Source organism: Melanostigma gelatinosum, assembly GCF_949748355.1.
Source record: "Melanostigma gelatinosum genome assembly, chromosome: 5".
Taxonomy (NCBI): domain Eukaryota; kingdom Metazoa; phylum Chordata; class Actinopteri; order Perciformes; family Zoarcidae; genus Melanostigma; species Melanostigma gelatinosum.
In genome coordinates this window covers 11,880,596-11,895,367 of record NC_136638.1, presented here as the reverse complement: position 1 = coordinate 11,895,367, position 14,772 = coordinate 11,880,596, and the positions used below count along the sequence as shown (strand labels likewise).

The window sequence follows — 14,772 nt, the reverse complement described above, 5'->3', positions numbered from 1 at the left end:
TCTGTGGTCATATTTATTCCCGAGAGAGTTACAAAGATCATTCTTCAGTTAGCTGGAAGCACAAACTACTTCTGATGCATTTCATCTTGTGACCATTTACAATTAGGCTGGGTACTTGGTAATCCCAACCAAGTATTGCTCATTTCTACCACTCTGTAATGGGTTAAAATTATCACTTTAACTACCAAAAAGTCTATCAATCACAAGTAAAACATGCTGCTGCTTGACAACACAGAGACTTAAGACAAACACCCTCCATATAATTTTAGACTTTAGAGCATCAGCCTTGGAGTTCTTATCGAGAAGCGTGTTGTGTTAACACGGGAAACACCTAGTTTCCAAATTGTGTTGCATTATACATGACATGATTCATGATAAATTAATCTAAACTAATCAGAATCACACACCCTTGTTTTTCTATTTATGTGGCCACGATTAACATTACATTATTAGACATGACGAAAAAAAGTGCACGTTGAGGGTGTTCACCAGTAATACTAAGGAACAGCTACTGTGAAAACTGCTGTAATAGAGAAACCAGTTTAGTAATAGTTTAGATAATAACCTACGTAAAGTAGTACCTTCAAATGCAGCTTAAACTGTTTTAGGTTAAATTGCAGAGTCACTTGTTTCAATCAAAACCACATTAACACAGATAATATGATTTTAGACCATATGGTATGTGGACCAGCACCGCCCCATTGGCCAGAAAACACTGGAGAGCTGTCAGCCGGCCACAAGAAAAAACAAACCTGCAGTTCGCACGGCGTGCCACCGAACACCTTGTCCTTGTTAATGGGTGCACAATGTTTCCATCGCCGGCTGATGGAATAATAAACAGGCTGGTGCACATCTCCAAGAGCAGAAATCAGCAGCTGATAGTCATTATCTCTGTGCTGCTTGAAACAAAATGTCCTTTTGTTAGCCGACTAGTGACTCCGGCTCTTCCTCTCGAGGCCTTAGACCAGGGGCATAGCTGAAGAGTCTCTTTCACGATGCAAAAAATGTGGAAGACGTGCACTTGAACTAAATAGGCTTCAATGTTAACTCCAACAGGCTCTTCATACCAAGTTTTATTGAAAATCGAAACTATGACCAAGAAACCAGAGGTTGATAAGTACATTGCTCTCAAGCTTATGTATAAATAATAATAATGACAAAGAATATGTTTTATGTTTAAGTTAAAAAAAGTGTGTTGTTTTGTTCTTAAAATGGATTTGACATCAATATTCGTGTTGTAATGAATTACAAAATCATATCTACCAGCAAAGTATTTCCTTAAGCAAGCAAGTACCCCCCAGGACATACAATTATAGAGCTCACAGCATTTTTTCCCCTCGTGTATAGTGCAGATATTAATCCTTTCATGATGTTACATGTTCCAAACACAGAACAATAACGCCTGTTCCAGTGACAACATAAAAGTGATTCAACCTTCCTTGAATAAAATAACACAACAAGACAAGATGATGCCACAAAATACTGATCATGAATCTAATATGCTCTGTTACAATACACCTCAAATTTTAAAACAAATAAACAACAACTCACCCACACATTCAGCTTGTGTCGGAGAGAAGCGCTTTTTAAGGAAACTGGTGAACGGGAGGGGGGGGGGAAGCAATCAATGTGAGGGTTGGGGAATTCCCATAAAATGGACTGATACTGTACGCTGAGTTTGAACACAACCTGGTGTTTGTCCAACTGTGTGGCCTGCCTTCACTGAGCAACACTACACATGACAAAGACTGAATGCATTTCGTCAATCTTGTACGGTCGCTTGCAGCATGCACACCACAGCATTTCAACAAAACTCAATGAAGAGGAGGCCACAAAAATATGACACGACATGAAGAGAGCAGCATTCAAGAAAAATGTACAGATGACCTCTAAAGCACACCGACTTGTATATACAGTACAATATATGCAGCTCAGTAAGTGGCTTGTTTTCATGGTCACATCGTGATGCCACTATAATCACGGAGACTGCCGATAAAAAAAAAAGTCAAAGGCTAAAGTAACACCCATAACTCTCTCTGAGGAGGCAATCGTTTTGAAATATGTGAACTTTTTCTAAGCAAATTGTTGAATGCAAGCTGCTCTGAACAGCACAAACTTCCCCCAACTGTCAAAAGGGTATTTCAAAATTGCATGTGTGACATTGGCTGCCTTTTAACAATGTGCTTCTGAAGTTATCTCTTAATCCCTCACAATTATCATCAAATGGAGCAATTTCAGGTTGGGTGGGGCCATTAAAGCCGGAGTGTGACTGACTGCTGCAGACTCTATTTGTTGCCTTGGATTTTGGCGTACTGCAGGGGATTTCCGCGCCACATACATCTTTTTTTCTCCTTTCCTCTTTTAACTCAAAGATGGCCTGACAACAGCTGCGCTCACACGTACGCATGAACTGAGACATTGACAAGAACAGAGACAGCTGTCTTGTACTTTTCTTCTGCATTTACAAATATACAAGACGAAATGAAGGGTTAAGTGACATGTTAATACAGTTGAGTGTAAACGACATATTTGCTCCTCGCTCATTTACATGTGTAGGGGTATAGATGACTGTTCAGTCATAGTAGATAGTCGGGTAGCCAAGGAAGTCATGCTATACCTCTACAGTGTGTTTCAATGTAAATACTCAGCAAGAACCTGATTAGTTTAGATTTAGGACTACAGTATAATCCAGTAATCCAATATCAGTTTGAATGAATTGTTTGTATTCTGTAAATACAACCCTTTGTTTACACATAGTTAACCTTTATGAACAACAATAGCTTATGGGTATGTTTGCTTTCATTAAGCAGAAGAGACATTGAATTGGAGCGGTAGTTTCCTGATGATACATAATCTAGTTCTCATTCTGCTCAGCCCATTGCTGTATCAACACAGGTAATCATTGAACTGCCCTGCCAAACACAAACCAGGGCACCACACCCAAAAATAAAAGAAAAAAACCACAGCGATTATGTTAGCTAGCATGATTTACATTTCACATGAACTCTTCGTTTATTAAAATGTTTTCCAAGAAGAAGAGAGAGAGTACATTTTTTTGTGTTTTTAATCATTTTATTCGATATGATACCTTAAAATCACAGTAATCATTGGACGGCCAGCAATCTGAAGGCACTATTCCACTTGCTAATTTCCAATATGCTGTACATGTGAAGCACCTTTCTACAGCGACGTGAACATCTTCATGTCACATATGATGTGTAAAAAAAGAAAAAGAAAAAAAAGAAAGACATCATCCCGACAGACAGGAAACTGGCTTGGAAGGCCGGAAGGTCATGGGTCACATGGTTTGGCTGAGGAGAGGCAGCAGTTTCGGGACACTGACAACAGATACTGACGTTAACCATCGCAGTTTCACTCAGTGACCAGGCTTGTCTCATGGGTTTTCATTGAAGTCTGTGAACGGAGCTGCAGAGACTTGACGAGTTTAATCTTCCCCTCCACAGAGCACCAGCAGGGTTTTACGGTAGTCTCCTGAGGTTTCACCCTGAACAACGATGGAGAACACACACAGAGGGAGCTTGAATTAATGGGAAACACTGTCTTTGTCTGCTGACATTTGGTCATCACAGAGCTGAAACTGGGAAGCAGGGTTTATTCTTTTCACTGACACAACAGCAAAACGCTGTTAATCTCGCACTAATGTTGAATGGATGTGAGTCACGGCGACAAGCAGAACTCACAAGCCACGGGTCACAAAATCAGCTAAAATCAAGTGGAATTACCCAGTTGTTGTTATTATCAGCTGACACTCATAGATACAGATTTGTATCTTTATAATCATCATCACAATTGTCAAGTCTAAATCTTTTTTAAGGACTAGTTCCTCAGTGAGCCATTTAATTTTTTGCCGAGGGTTAGATAAAAGGATTGACACCACTCTTATGTCTGCACGGTAAATGTGAAGATAGCTTTAGAGGTGCCAGCAGGTGGTTTTTACGCTACAGACATTACATCTCTTGCGCAACTAAATATGACTGCCTTAATATAAACAGAACTGCACAACTCCAAAAAATTCAAGTATAATTTCTTCTCTATATCCACACTTCAGAATATAAAGCAATCCTCGCTGTTGCATGATTTGATAATATTTCTGGCAAAGTCAATACAGGGCCTCCATACTTGCTTGTTGGCATTGGTGTCACGGTGATTTCATCTGTACGTTATTATAGAACTGTTTGTGGGTACTTCCTGTCTCTGCGGCGGCCAGCCAATCACATAGCGGATATAGAGAGGAAGTTAATAAGCATGCAAGGGAAATTCCTTAACCACCCCCCCCCCCCCACCCCACAGCAGCAGAAGAAGAACGTGCAACACACACTGACACAGCGTGGGACAAAGGCCAGGAGACAAAAGCTCCACAGAGACACACAGACGAGATGAGAACAAACCAAACAAGAGTATTAGTTGACAAAGACTCCGACTTACGATCATAGTTTCTACCTGGATAAATTCATGGAGGGACACATCTTGTGTTTCCTTGAACTCTTTACGAATGTTGAACAGGTCGACCTCGCTTCGGGACACCATGATGCGGATCAGCGCTCTGTCGTCCGTACCAAGGCCCTGCAGCCGAGATCAATCGATCATTTGTTTATCCTCATTCACTTACAGTGACTGCTACTGTCTGAGAGCACTCAGCAGCATTGATACCAAGAAAGCACACAGAGGGGAGAAGACACAACCGAAATACATTGCACGCATCAGCAAGACCTGGATGACGTGCTGCAGACCTGCGGCCAGAATTATACAACTGCACAAACTTGCCAAATTTAAAGCATTATGAACAAATACCTTCATGGCTTTGTAAAGACGATCTGCTAAATAAGAGGGCTGGTTCTTTACACTGCGAACTACAAAGCAAAGAGAGAGAGAAAGAAAATGCTGAGGAGTCACAGAATATATGGTGTCAGCAGTATGCACTGTGACACTTTCTAAAGGTCAAAGACAGTTATTACCTATTGCATAAAATGCATTCTTGACATCTCCAGACATCTCCTTCTTGATAATCTGTTCAATGTCCTTGTTGGAGTATCTGACAAACTCCTGGAATACTGCGAATAGAAAGCACTGGGATCAGTTATCATGAGCTGAATCTTTTAGTTTGGGACATTTCATTTCGATTTGTAATAAAGTGATCGCTGAGATCTCGTGACCTTTACCTTTCCTAAGATGGGGGAAGCTTCTGGTGCACAGAATACTCATGAACTTCATCTCCATGTCGTCAGAGTCGGCGTTGCTTGCATCAGCAAGTTCCTGGTAAGTTCAGGAGGAACAAATATTCAAACCCATTCTTCCGTTACATATACAGTCAAATGTTACAGTGAAACATCACAGACTGAGTCACCTGAGCATCTGCAATAGCTCTTTCCTCATCTGCAGGGCCCTCTTCTCTTGCACCCTGAACAGAGTAAAGACGGTTGAATGCTACTTAACCATCAGCGGTTCACCAAGAACATTTCGTTTTTTCTTTAATATTTTACAACGGCGTTGTGAAAGAAAACTGTGCATGCGATTAAATTGACATTTTTTGTCCTCTGCTACAGTTGGCAGACAGACTGCAACCAGTGAGTGGGTGTGGAAACAAAAAACAGTCTAAGTTCTCAAGATGAGGATGATGATTACCTGCACGAGAGAAACAAGGATGTGGCAGAAGTGGCCTGATGTGTCTGAATGAATGGATTCCTCCAAAGACTTCTTATAGGCTGTGATGTAAAAGGTTTGCATGTAAAAGGATTCCAGTCCAAGTGAGTGCTTTTAACATCTTTTTTTGGGGGGTATTAAACTCACCACCCTGATAAGCAGCGTTCATGGCAAGTATTTCCTCATTGCTCCTGGTGACCAGGATCTCAATCAGAGCGTGTTCATCTGTCCCAGCCCCCTGTTGAAAAAAAATGAAGAGTTTAAAGCACAAAAAGGCAGGGGGGTTTCACAAATGCAACAGCGACAAAACAACAAACCACATGAACCACACCACACGGCGAGGAAGAGAGTACGTGCGAACCGTGCCTCCTCATATTTACTGACAAAATCCAAGTTTCGTAATCCAAGTTTGATTTTTCCTGTTTTCAACATCACAGACCCTCCTGATAATGATCTGTATCGATCATCTCATGCCTATGAATAAGCCAGGAAGTGAAATAGGCTGAACTCTTTGAAGCCTAAATAGCGCAGTGGACAAGTGCTTGTGTGACCACTCCAGACATAAATGCAGCAAACTGTCTATTTTGATTGTATGCTGTCAAATAAGCAATTTCTTAAATTGCACTGCATCAAAATGTACATAATAGGGACATGCATTTAAAAAAACGTCTCTGCACTCAGTTCCTGAGTGAAGGATGAGTTAGGTTTCTACACAAGGCTATTCAGTCAGTGTCTGATAAGAAATACCTCAAATGCAAAGATATTTGACTTTCAAATATATTCTGTGTAACTGCCACGACATTCAAGCAGTATACAGCACAGACTTGGAAAATAGTGAAGTTATGAAGGAGTAAATTCCACTAATGAGCTCCTGTCTTTACTACACATGCACTGTAAATTAACCATGTCATCAAAGACAAATCATTCGGTGATGAGGATCTACTGCACCTCTATTGCCTTCCTCATCATTTTGGCATCAAACTCTGCAGGGTTCAACATGAGCCCAATGATCAGCCTCTCTAAGTTCTTTGACAGCTCAGACTTCAGGTCCTTCAGCAGATCCTGAGGACAGATGATCAAACACACTGAGTTACAGCAAACAGCTTGAAGCGAATGCCAGATGTTGAGTCTGACATGTTGAGTTTAACACATCCAGTGGTAGGTGTACATGTGCATCAAAACGCGAAGAGGTGAGACATCATTTGTTTTGAGGTTTAGGTTTGCAAGAATTGATTTCACTCACCCGTCCCAGTTGGGATTTGAAGGCCTGTCTGATCTCTTGCCTCTGAGCGTTGCTTCTCTGTGCAACAATGTCAATGATTGCATCTTCGTCCGTTCCTGTAGGCAGCAACAGGCAGTTACATTTGTAAAAACTTGCTTTGTAAAATTGTAGCGGTGTAAATGTGCTTTTACGGGTTGCATACCGAATCCCTTCATAGCCTTCCTCAGCGCTTGTGCATCAGCAGCAGGGTCAAAACTGGGTGCAGGGCGCACTGTTGACCTTAGCTAAGGTCATGGGATGACACGATTAGAAGAGGAGATTCAACAATTACATACGCACATAATGTGCAATGGAAAGTGAGACCGTTTCACTTGATAAATATATAATAAATGAAATACAATTAAATGCATCAGATGTGTAATTAATTATTATTAAAGCAGTAAACATGCAGCACTTTACAACAGAAAAGAGTTTGTTGAGGGGGAGTGTGCCCTCTTGAGGTTAGAAGCCATGACATCACCAACAATGGGAAAGGTGGGTAGGCTGAAGAACAACTGAGTTTCATAGAGCGTTAGTGAGACGAGCTTTTGTTGAGCAAAATGCTCAAAATCTTTTTGACATTCACTCCAAGGACAAAGCGAGGCAAACGGTGGTTTTGAGAGCGCATTATAACAAAAAAAGATTTGTTTTGGAGTGCACAGCATTCTGATCCTATCCGCAGTTACACAGAGCCCTCGCTGTGTAGACATGGCAGCGTTATCAGCACCAAGTCGGTGGCATTGCAAGAAGCAGGGTCATTGCAGGGCCAGCAGGTAATTAGGATGCATGCCACTGCCAAGCCAAACATGCAATGACACATCTAAACATGCAATGACACATCTATTGGGGTAGCAGATGGGGCCCAAACCTGGACTTTGGTCATGGCACTTATTTCCCACATCTTGTAGGCTATCTGAGCAGCTTCAGGGAAGAACTCTCCAGCTAAGCTGTAATGATCAGTTTGACACAAGACAGCACGGTCAGCAAAACCAAAAACATCAGAAGGTACAGAGTGAGTACTGCACTGGAGACAGGGATCTGTTCTGAGATACACTGCTGCTTTTCTTTCAGACAATCATTGGATATCAACTTCACCAAGTAGTTCTCTTCACTGTTGCTTTGATCATTCTTCTCCCATAACTCCCCTCAGAAAACAGTAACTCCTGAAAAGTGGTGCTCTACCACCCCCCTCTGGTCGCTGCTGTTGCTTCCAGCCACGCTGCTACTTACTCATCATCTCCTCCACACAGATTAAGCAGTGTCCTCTTGTAATCCCCTGACGTGTCATCCTAGCAGGTTTGAACAGACAAAGAATCAGGTTATAGGTGTACGATCTTCTGATGCTGTTTAATTCAAAGGATATTTCAAAAATCGTCACCAACCTGAATCATGTTGTAAAGTGACTTCTCATATAATAGGCGGAAACACTCTCGAATGTCCAACATGTCTATTTCGGAGCGAGAAATCATGATCCTGATCAGGGTGCTGTCGGCTGTACCGAGACCCTGGAAATGACGGAGAGGACAAGTGGATACCAGGCTCGTATTAGTAGTCCTATATGAAAATGGTAGAGTGCAATGAATGTGTTGTCTCGTATGTTTACCTTCATTGACTTGTAAAGGCGCTTGGCATAGAACATGGGAACACTCCTTATGGCCTGGACTGTGAGAAAAAACAAGAAGAGAACCTTGTGTTAAAGTGACAGCTTGACACTCCCCCATGTTGCTTTAAAGCGCTACGCTCAGTCTGTTTCTTACCAACAGCCAGCATCAGCCTCTCAAAGTCCCCAGACAACTCATGCTTAATGCTGTGTTCTATGGACATCTCGGCAATCTTCTCGTACGCATCGAATACTGAACAAACAGAAGACAACAAAGGGAAATGTAAACTATCTTGTGCTAATTGAGGTATTTTCATGATGTTGAGCCACACTAACCTGGTAAATATCACCTTCAAAACATCATCATGTTAGCATTATTACTGTGAGCACGTTAGCATGAGGATGTTACCTCAAAGCACCACTGTGCCAAAGTAAAACCTCACACCACCAATATGGCTGTAGAGTGCTGTAGCACAAGGCCTCTTTGCTTTGAACTCATGTTACAATTGGAACCCACTTCTGCCGTATGTTTTCTTCATATTTAATGAGTTCATCTCTGCGACACAGAGATTTCAACTTGTTTAAAAAGAACTTCTGAAGAGCAGAGACTGTTTTCTTGGCATTAGACATAGAAGGCACATTGGTCGAGGAGCGTTAACTGTGACAACAACATTTAAACTGCCATTAACTGCTGAGACTCGAGGTCACAGTGGTAATGTCTGGATGCCTCACTGCCGTGTTAATTGTCCGTGCTCACCCATGCAGAGGTGAGTCGCACTGCGGTTTCCCAGGATCATGATGAATTTGGCCTCGTCGGTCCCCCACTGCTCTTCTCCGGCTGCATATAGATCCTACGCAGCGGTAAGGACACACAGGATGAGATGATACGATATGAAACAAACAAACAAAAGTGAAATGTTTCACACATCCAAAGTCTATCATTGCATGCAGAGGTTATCCACCGTAAAAAGTGACCTGATCGTACATTGCAAATTAATATCACATGTTGGAAGAAATAAAAAGAAAATACATTCATTTGGCAAGTTTTGCTTTAGGGCTAGCAGAGTCAGTTGGTTGGCCCAAAACTTGGCCCGAATGTCCGCTGTTGGATCGATTATTATGAAACAAATGTGCAGACATTCATAGACCCGACTATGAAGTCTACTGAGGTAGGTGCAGCCTTACAGAGCATGCCTGTAACTTCTTCGACAAATGATATTCACACCCACAGAAAAAGACAGTAGACTCTTAGCATAGTTGATATATGCTTCAGCAATGCCTTGAATAATAGGCACACTCTTTTACTGCAAAGTGACAATATGTTAAAAATTAAGCAATTTAAATTGTCGCCTATATGTTACTTTAAAATGTTTTTTTTTTAAGTATTACTCAAGTAAAGAAAATAATACACACAACATAAAAAAATTCTGTTACTTTTTGAATGAAGGCCATATAAAGCATGCAGCATTTCTCTACTAGTCACACAGTGTTTCTCACTTGTGCATCCTGCTGCACCAGGTCTGCGTCCACCACTCCTGACTCATCTCTGGTCCCCTGGAACCATCACACCGAAACAACCAGTCAGCGGTTAAAGGTACCGTGGCTAAGACAGTCACTGTGCGGTTGACTGGATCCACTCCTCCGTGAACTGACCTGAAGCAAAACAACCAGCATCTTCTTAAAGTGTCCTGCCGTGTCCGCGATGATGTCCTCCTCTATGTCTCTGCCATAGGCTGGAGACAAAGACATCAACGTCAAACGTTGACAGGTGCTAAACAAACAAAAACGTTGATTTAAAATGACATCTCATTTAACATGCCTTACCGTCCTTGTATGCTGAGACCATCTCATTCATCTGTCTGTTGGTTCTGGATGCCATGATTTCAATGAGGCATCTCTCGTTTGTTCCAACTCCCTTGAAAAATAGCATTAAGTTAAATATGAAGCTTCATTCAATGTAACTGGATTATTATAAAGAATCTCACTCTGAGGTAAATATCTTACTTTGACTGCATCATGGATTTCTTTGGCGTCATGGTAGGCTGAGGTTCTCATCAGACTGACTATGAGACGCTCAAATTTGCCCGTCAACTCATACTTCAGATCCTCAATCAGGTCCTATTGTAACGACAACACATTATGGAGTCCGAATCACCGTCTGAATGTGATTCCAGCAAACAAAATTCAGAGATGAGATGATAATATGTATTCTGGTACCTTTCCAAAGCTGCATTTGTACGCTGCAATGACTTCCTGCCTCTGTGCATTGCTCTTTGAGGTGACCAGGTCCAATATGGCCTCTTTATCACTACCTGAGGAACACAAAGCGACATCTTCAACAAACTCCATCTCACACACGGAAAACTGATATCTGACTGCCACGATCGCTGTGTGGAATTCTTTGTGGGATCGTTCAGCCTACGAGTCGAGAAGATGAAAGATGACCTTTTCCCCCTCCGCGGTCAAATATGCCGGAGGAGTGAGGGACTCACCGATGCCTTTCATCGCATTGTAAAGGGCCTCAGCATCAGCGGTGGGATCGAAGTCCGGAGCATCTGTTATTGTGCCTCTGAACACCTATGAGAAGAAGAGTTCAACTCAACTTAAAATTGTCATGTTGTGCCATCTAGGTATGTGGAACTCTGACACGATACGGAGACATGCAACTTTTTTGTACTCAAGATAAACATAAAGAAGTTGTCATGTATATATCGTCTGAATGGCAATATTTCCACACCTGTTCAATGGACTGCCATGAAATGGTACTAACATTCATAGTCCCCAGAGGATAAAGCCGACAGACTTTGTTGATCCCCTGACTTTTAATCTATAGTGCTGCTATCATCAGGTCAAATGTTTAATTGACCAATACTCTGTGTATCGTTCTAATTAGCAAATGTTAAGATTGTGAATTATTCCTGCTAAACATCCGCATGTTAGCATTGCCAGTGTGAACATGTTAGCATGCTGACATTAGCATTTAGCTCAAACCATCGCTGTGCCTGAGTTCAGGCTCGCAGAGAAACTAGCAAGCTCATGTTCTATCACATACTGTCTGTGTTCCTTGGTTTCTCCTTTATCATTCACTCTGCTGCTCACCGAACCCACACAGCACAGACAGAGGCTGGATGTGAACCTTCCCGACTGAAGTTCAGAAGGTCAGAACTCATTGTTTCCAGGGTCAAAAAGTGAGCACTCCATGTCCCCATTTTGAACAGTGTGCTGGCTTGACCCACACTTCCTTGCAGGGTGTGAGTAGTGGACTGTGTTAAAGTGGCAGTGACGGGACACTGGGACAGGAGGTGAAGCCAAGTCTGTCATGACTGCTTGCACCTGTCTCACCCCCAGCCGAGACAGAGCAGAGGAAAACCTGCTGTCTGTGTCTGTGTGTGTGTGTGTCAGGGAGTCAGGTTGCACACAAAGTAGCTCCCTTTGCAGGGGCCTGTCATGCAATGGCTCAAAATGCTGATTGCTCAGTCGTGTGGGCCCTGTGAAGCTGTGAGGCTATATGCTCATTCACTGGGGCAAATCAGAAAGCTTGGCCGACATATTGAAAGCTCAAACATGCAGCTGCTGCCGTACGGAGATTACTGCAGCATCGAGGCAGTCGGCCAAAATATGCTCTCCACCCTGGTGAGGGGCCGATGCACATGCTCAGATCGTCTGCTGCACCGCGGCGACCATCACTCTTCACGACAGCTGGACAGCTGCACCCACATAGCAGCCGGGCCACAAACACAAGCCCTCAGCAATAGGCCTTCAACTAAACCTATCACATTTGGTTCTTATGTGGAAAAGTCCTAATGTGTATTTAGGACATTTTAGGAGGTATTTCTACCCCTTCCTTCCTTTCTGACTGGGTGCTGCTTGTTTCCTCTGTTGCCAAGGCCACAACTGTGCAGAGGATAATTAAGAGCAAGCGTGTGTTTCACCTCAAGTAAGATCAGAAGGACAGACCACTGACGACAAAGTTGGACGACAAAGCTATTGGACAGATGCTGTCAGGGGCACCGCAGGTTACAATGACACCCTACCCGGCTGCCTTTATGATGGGGAAGAATCACATGGTGGCAGGTGACAGAAAGATGACCTCACTCTGTCCATACCTCATTCAGTGGCACACAAAACCATCCGTGCTCCACAGATGCAAAGTGTGCTCAGATACAATCCGAATCATACTTACATAATGCCAGAGGAGAAAGGTCCTGTCTACTTACCATTTCTATATTTGGTCTGCTGTGTCAACACTGCACTGGGATCAATAGTTTCAGTCCTAGAGGGAGAGAGAGAGGGAAATGCTGATGTAGGGCTGGGAACAGCGTTGCAAAAACATCCTTGTCTTAATGAGGGTATCATTTCCCTCGGATGTGCGGGAAATCATGTTGCAAAGACTTAACATTCATGATGATGATGATCCCTGCTTTTTCCTGGCTAATTCTAATGAGGTGGTTTAAACCATCTACAGCTCAAGAATGTAATGACATGCAGGCCGATGGAATTTGCATTCAGCCAACTGGCAGGAAAACGATTTCATCACATTTTCCATATACTCTATATAATGCAGCCATTCAGTAAAGCATATGGAGGCAGCTGCTATATATAAAAGTATTTCTGCTAACTCTAGTGACTACATTTCTCAATTTAGAATCACGGTGCAAAATTACAAAACCTTTCTACAGATCAAATTGAGGACAGGGTAAATACATATTTGTATTTATTCAGCTTTTCTAAAGAAAGGAAACTCCTTCGTGGTTTGAAATGCTGTGCTTTTTGTTGAATACTGAATGTGAAGCTATCCCAAAATAGCATGCAGGCAGTTTAATGTCAGAATGAAGGTCTGGGGGGAATGGGCCATGTAGAACCACACCCTTCTGTGTGCCCCACATAGAATAAACTTCGGGGGCTTTACATTAACGAAAGGACATATGTTTTTTTTCTAACTTTAGACTTTTCTCTCCGACATTTTAAGACGTTATAGTTGTACATGATATCACTTTTATATGCAATAATTCCCAGAATAAAGTAGGTCTTTGTCTTCCTGGGGTACCTTGTCTACTGCAGTTCATTGGCACGTTGAAAAATGAAGCGTCAGTAAACTTCAGTTTTGCTTCGAACTGAAAAGGTTTACAAATAACAGCAAACATATTTTACCTTGTGTGTGCAGGAAGTATCCAGTAAGAGTGTTTATGCTGTCTTTGCTCTGTGTCCCCGGTCTGTCTGTCTCCTCCGGCCAGGCTAAGCAGTCCCGTTACGTGTCCTCCTTGATGCAACGACTGCGGCGCTTGAAGCGTGTGTGTGCGCGTGCGCGCGCGCGCGTGTGTGTGCGAGCCTGGTTTTAGCAATGCAATGTCCCACGGTGAAGACATGCATGTGACCGGTATCATCCAGTCCTAACTGAATTCAGTTAGGAGGCCGTGCACACCTTCATGTTGAGTTTGGATAAAGACCCTTATCGCTCTGGAATTTCTTTAACTTTGTCACATGACATTTAACTGCAGGTGCAGGTGTTATGTCGATGTCCGTTACCCGGTCGAACAGTGTTCCCCTCTTCTTAAAACCACACACCTGATACATACTGATGTGAGAGCGTGCCTGCTCTATTTCTGTCCTGTCAGGCGTCTATTCCAGTAAGAGGGGGAGACAGTTGGCAGCGTAGTTAGTGGGGGGCGGGGGAGAGAGCGAGAGAGGCATGTCATCATTGTGGACTAGATAAGGGGGGGGGGGGGGAAGTGAGATTCGCAGTGAGAGGCACCATGGTATCAGAAATTATTTGGATTTTATTTACATTTTGATTTTCTTTCTGCCACTGTTCAGAGTGAGAGGGGACCATATGAGGTCAACACAGATGGAAGGTGGGAGGCACCAGTGATGCAATGTAATTGTTATATACTGACCTCTACTGCTTTTAAAATGCACTGCATGAGAACCTCATCGTATCTCAGGCAGTGTTGGGGAAAAACTGCAAAATTCCAGCGCAAATGGGATCTACAGACAAACAACAATCGGCCTCAGTAACATCGCCGAGGGCGCAAAATAAATGTGTGTAATATAAATTTAAAACCACATATTTCTGTCCCTAAACTAACCAGTGACTTCAATTTTTCACAATAACAGAGACATATCTGAAAATAAGCTATTTTTCAATCACCACAAATTCATGGATTTGAAACAAATGAAATAAAAAAAAAAACGTGAAAACAAAACAACAAATGAAGTGAGCACAAAAGCATTTTTGACATTCTGAATGGGA

General features: G+C 42.5%; 1 protein-coding gene across 2 annotated transcripts; it reads right to left on the bottom strand.

Annotated features, from left to right (window-relative positions):
• Positions 1-3,056: 3,056 nt before the first annotated feature.
• Positions 3,057-14,015, bottom strand: anxa6 (annexin A6). Of its 2 annotated transcripts, none has more exons than XM_079268471.1 (25): positions 13,674-14,015; positions 12,740-12,795; positions 11,015-11,099; positions 10,740-10,834; positions 10,527-10,640; positions 10,347-10,437; positions 10,176-10,255; positions 10,020-10,076; positions 9,280-9,373; positions 8,680-8,775; positions 8,526-8,584; positions 8,305-8,427; positions 8,153-8,211; positions 7,791-7,869; positions 7,086-7,167; positions 6,905-6,999; positions 6,610-6,723; positions 5,809-5,899; positions 5,644-5,723; positions 5,366-5,419; positions 5,181-5,274; positions 4,977-5,072; positions 4,813-4,871; positions 4,447-4,584; positions 3,057-3,505 (listed from the first exon to the last, which is right to left on the bottom strand). In XM_079268471.1, exons 2-25 carry the CDS (start codon positions 12,740-12,742, stop codon positions 3,446-3,448), a joined length of 1,998 nt encoding a protein of 665 aa, XP_079124597.1. In that variant the 5' UTR covers positions 12,743-12,795; positions 13,674-14,015; the 3' UTR covers positions 3,057-3,445. The 2 variants fall into 2 exon arrangements, with proteins under 2 accessions (XP_079124597.1, XP_079124598.1); XM_079268472.1 differs by having other exon boundaries at positions 4,462-4,584; positions 13,674-14,009.
• Between the last annotated feature and the right edge of the window lie 757 nt (positions 14,016-14,772).

Bases quoted from the DNA above. Each gene is read 5' to 3' on its own strand.
- anxa6 (XM_079268471.1), bottom strand. The intron at 10,077-10,175 runs GTCAGTTCACGG...TGATGGTTCCAG, and splicing joins TGCTGGTTGTTTTGCTTCAG to GGGACCAGAGATGAGTCAGG. The intron at 9,374-10,019 runs GTGAGAAACACT...ACCGCTGCGTAG, and splicing joins TGGTGCAGCAGGATGCACAA to GATCTATATGCAGCCGGAGA.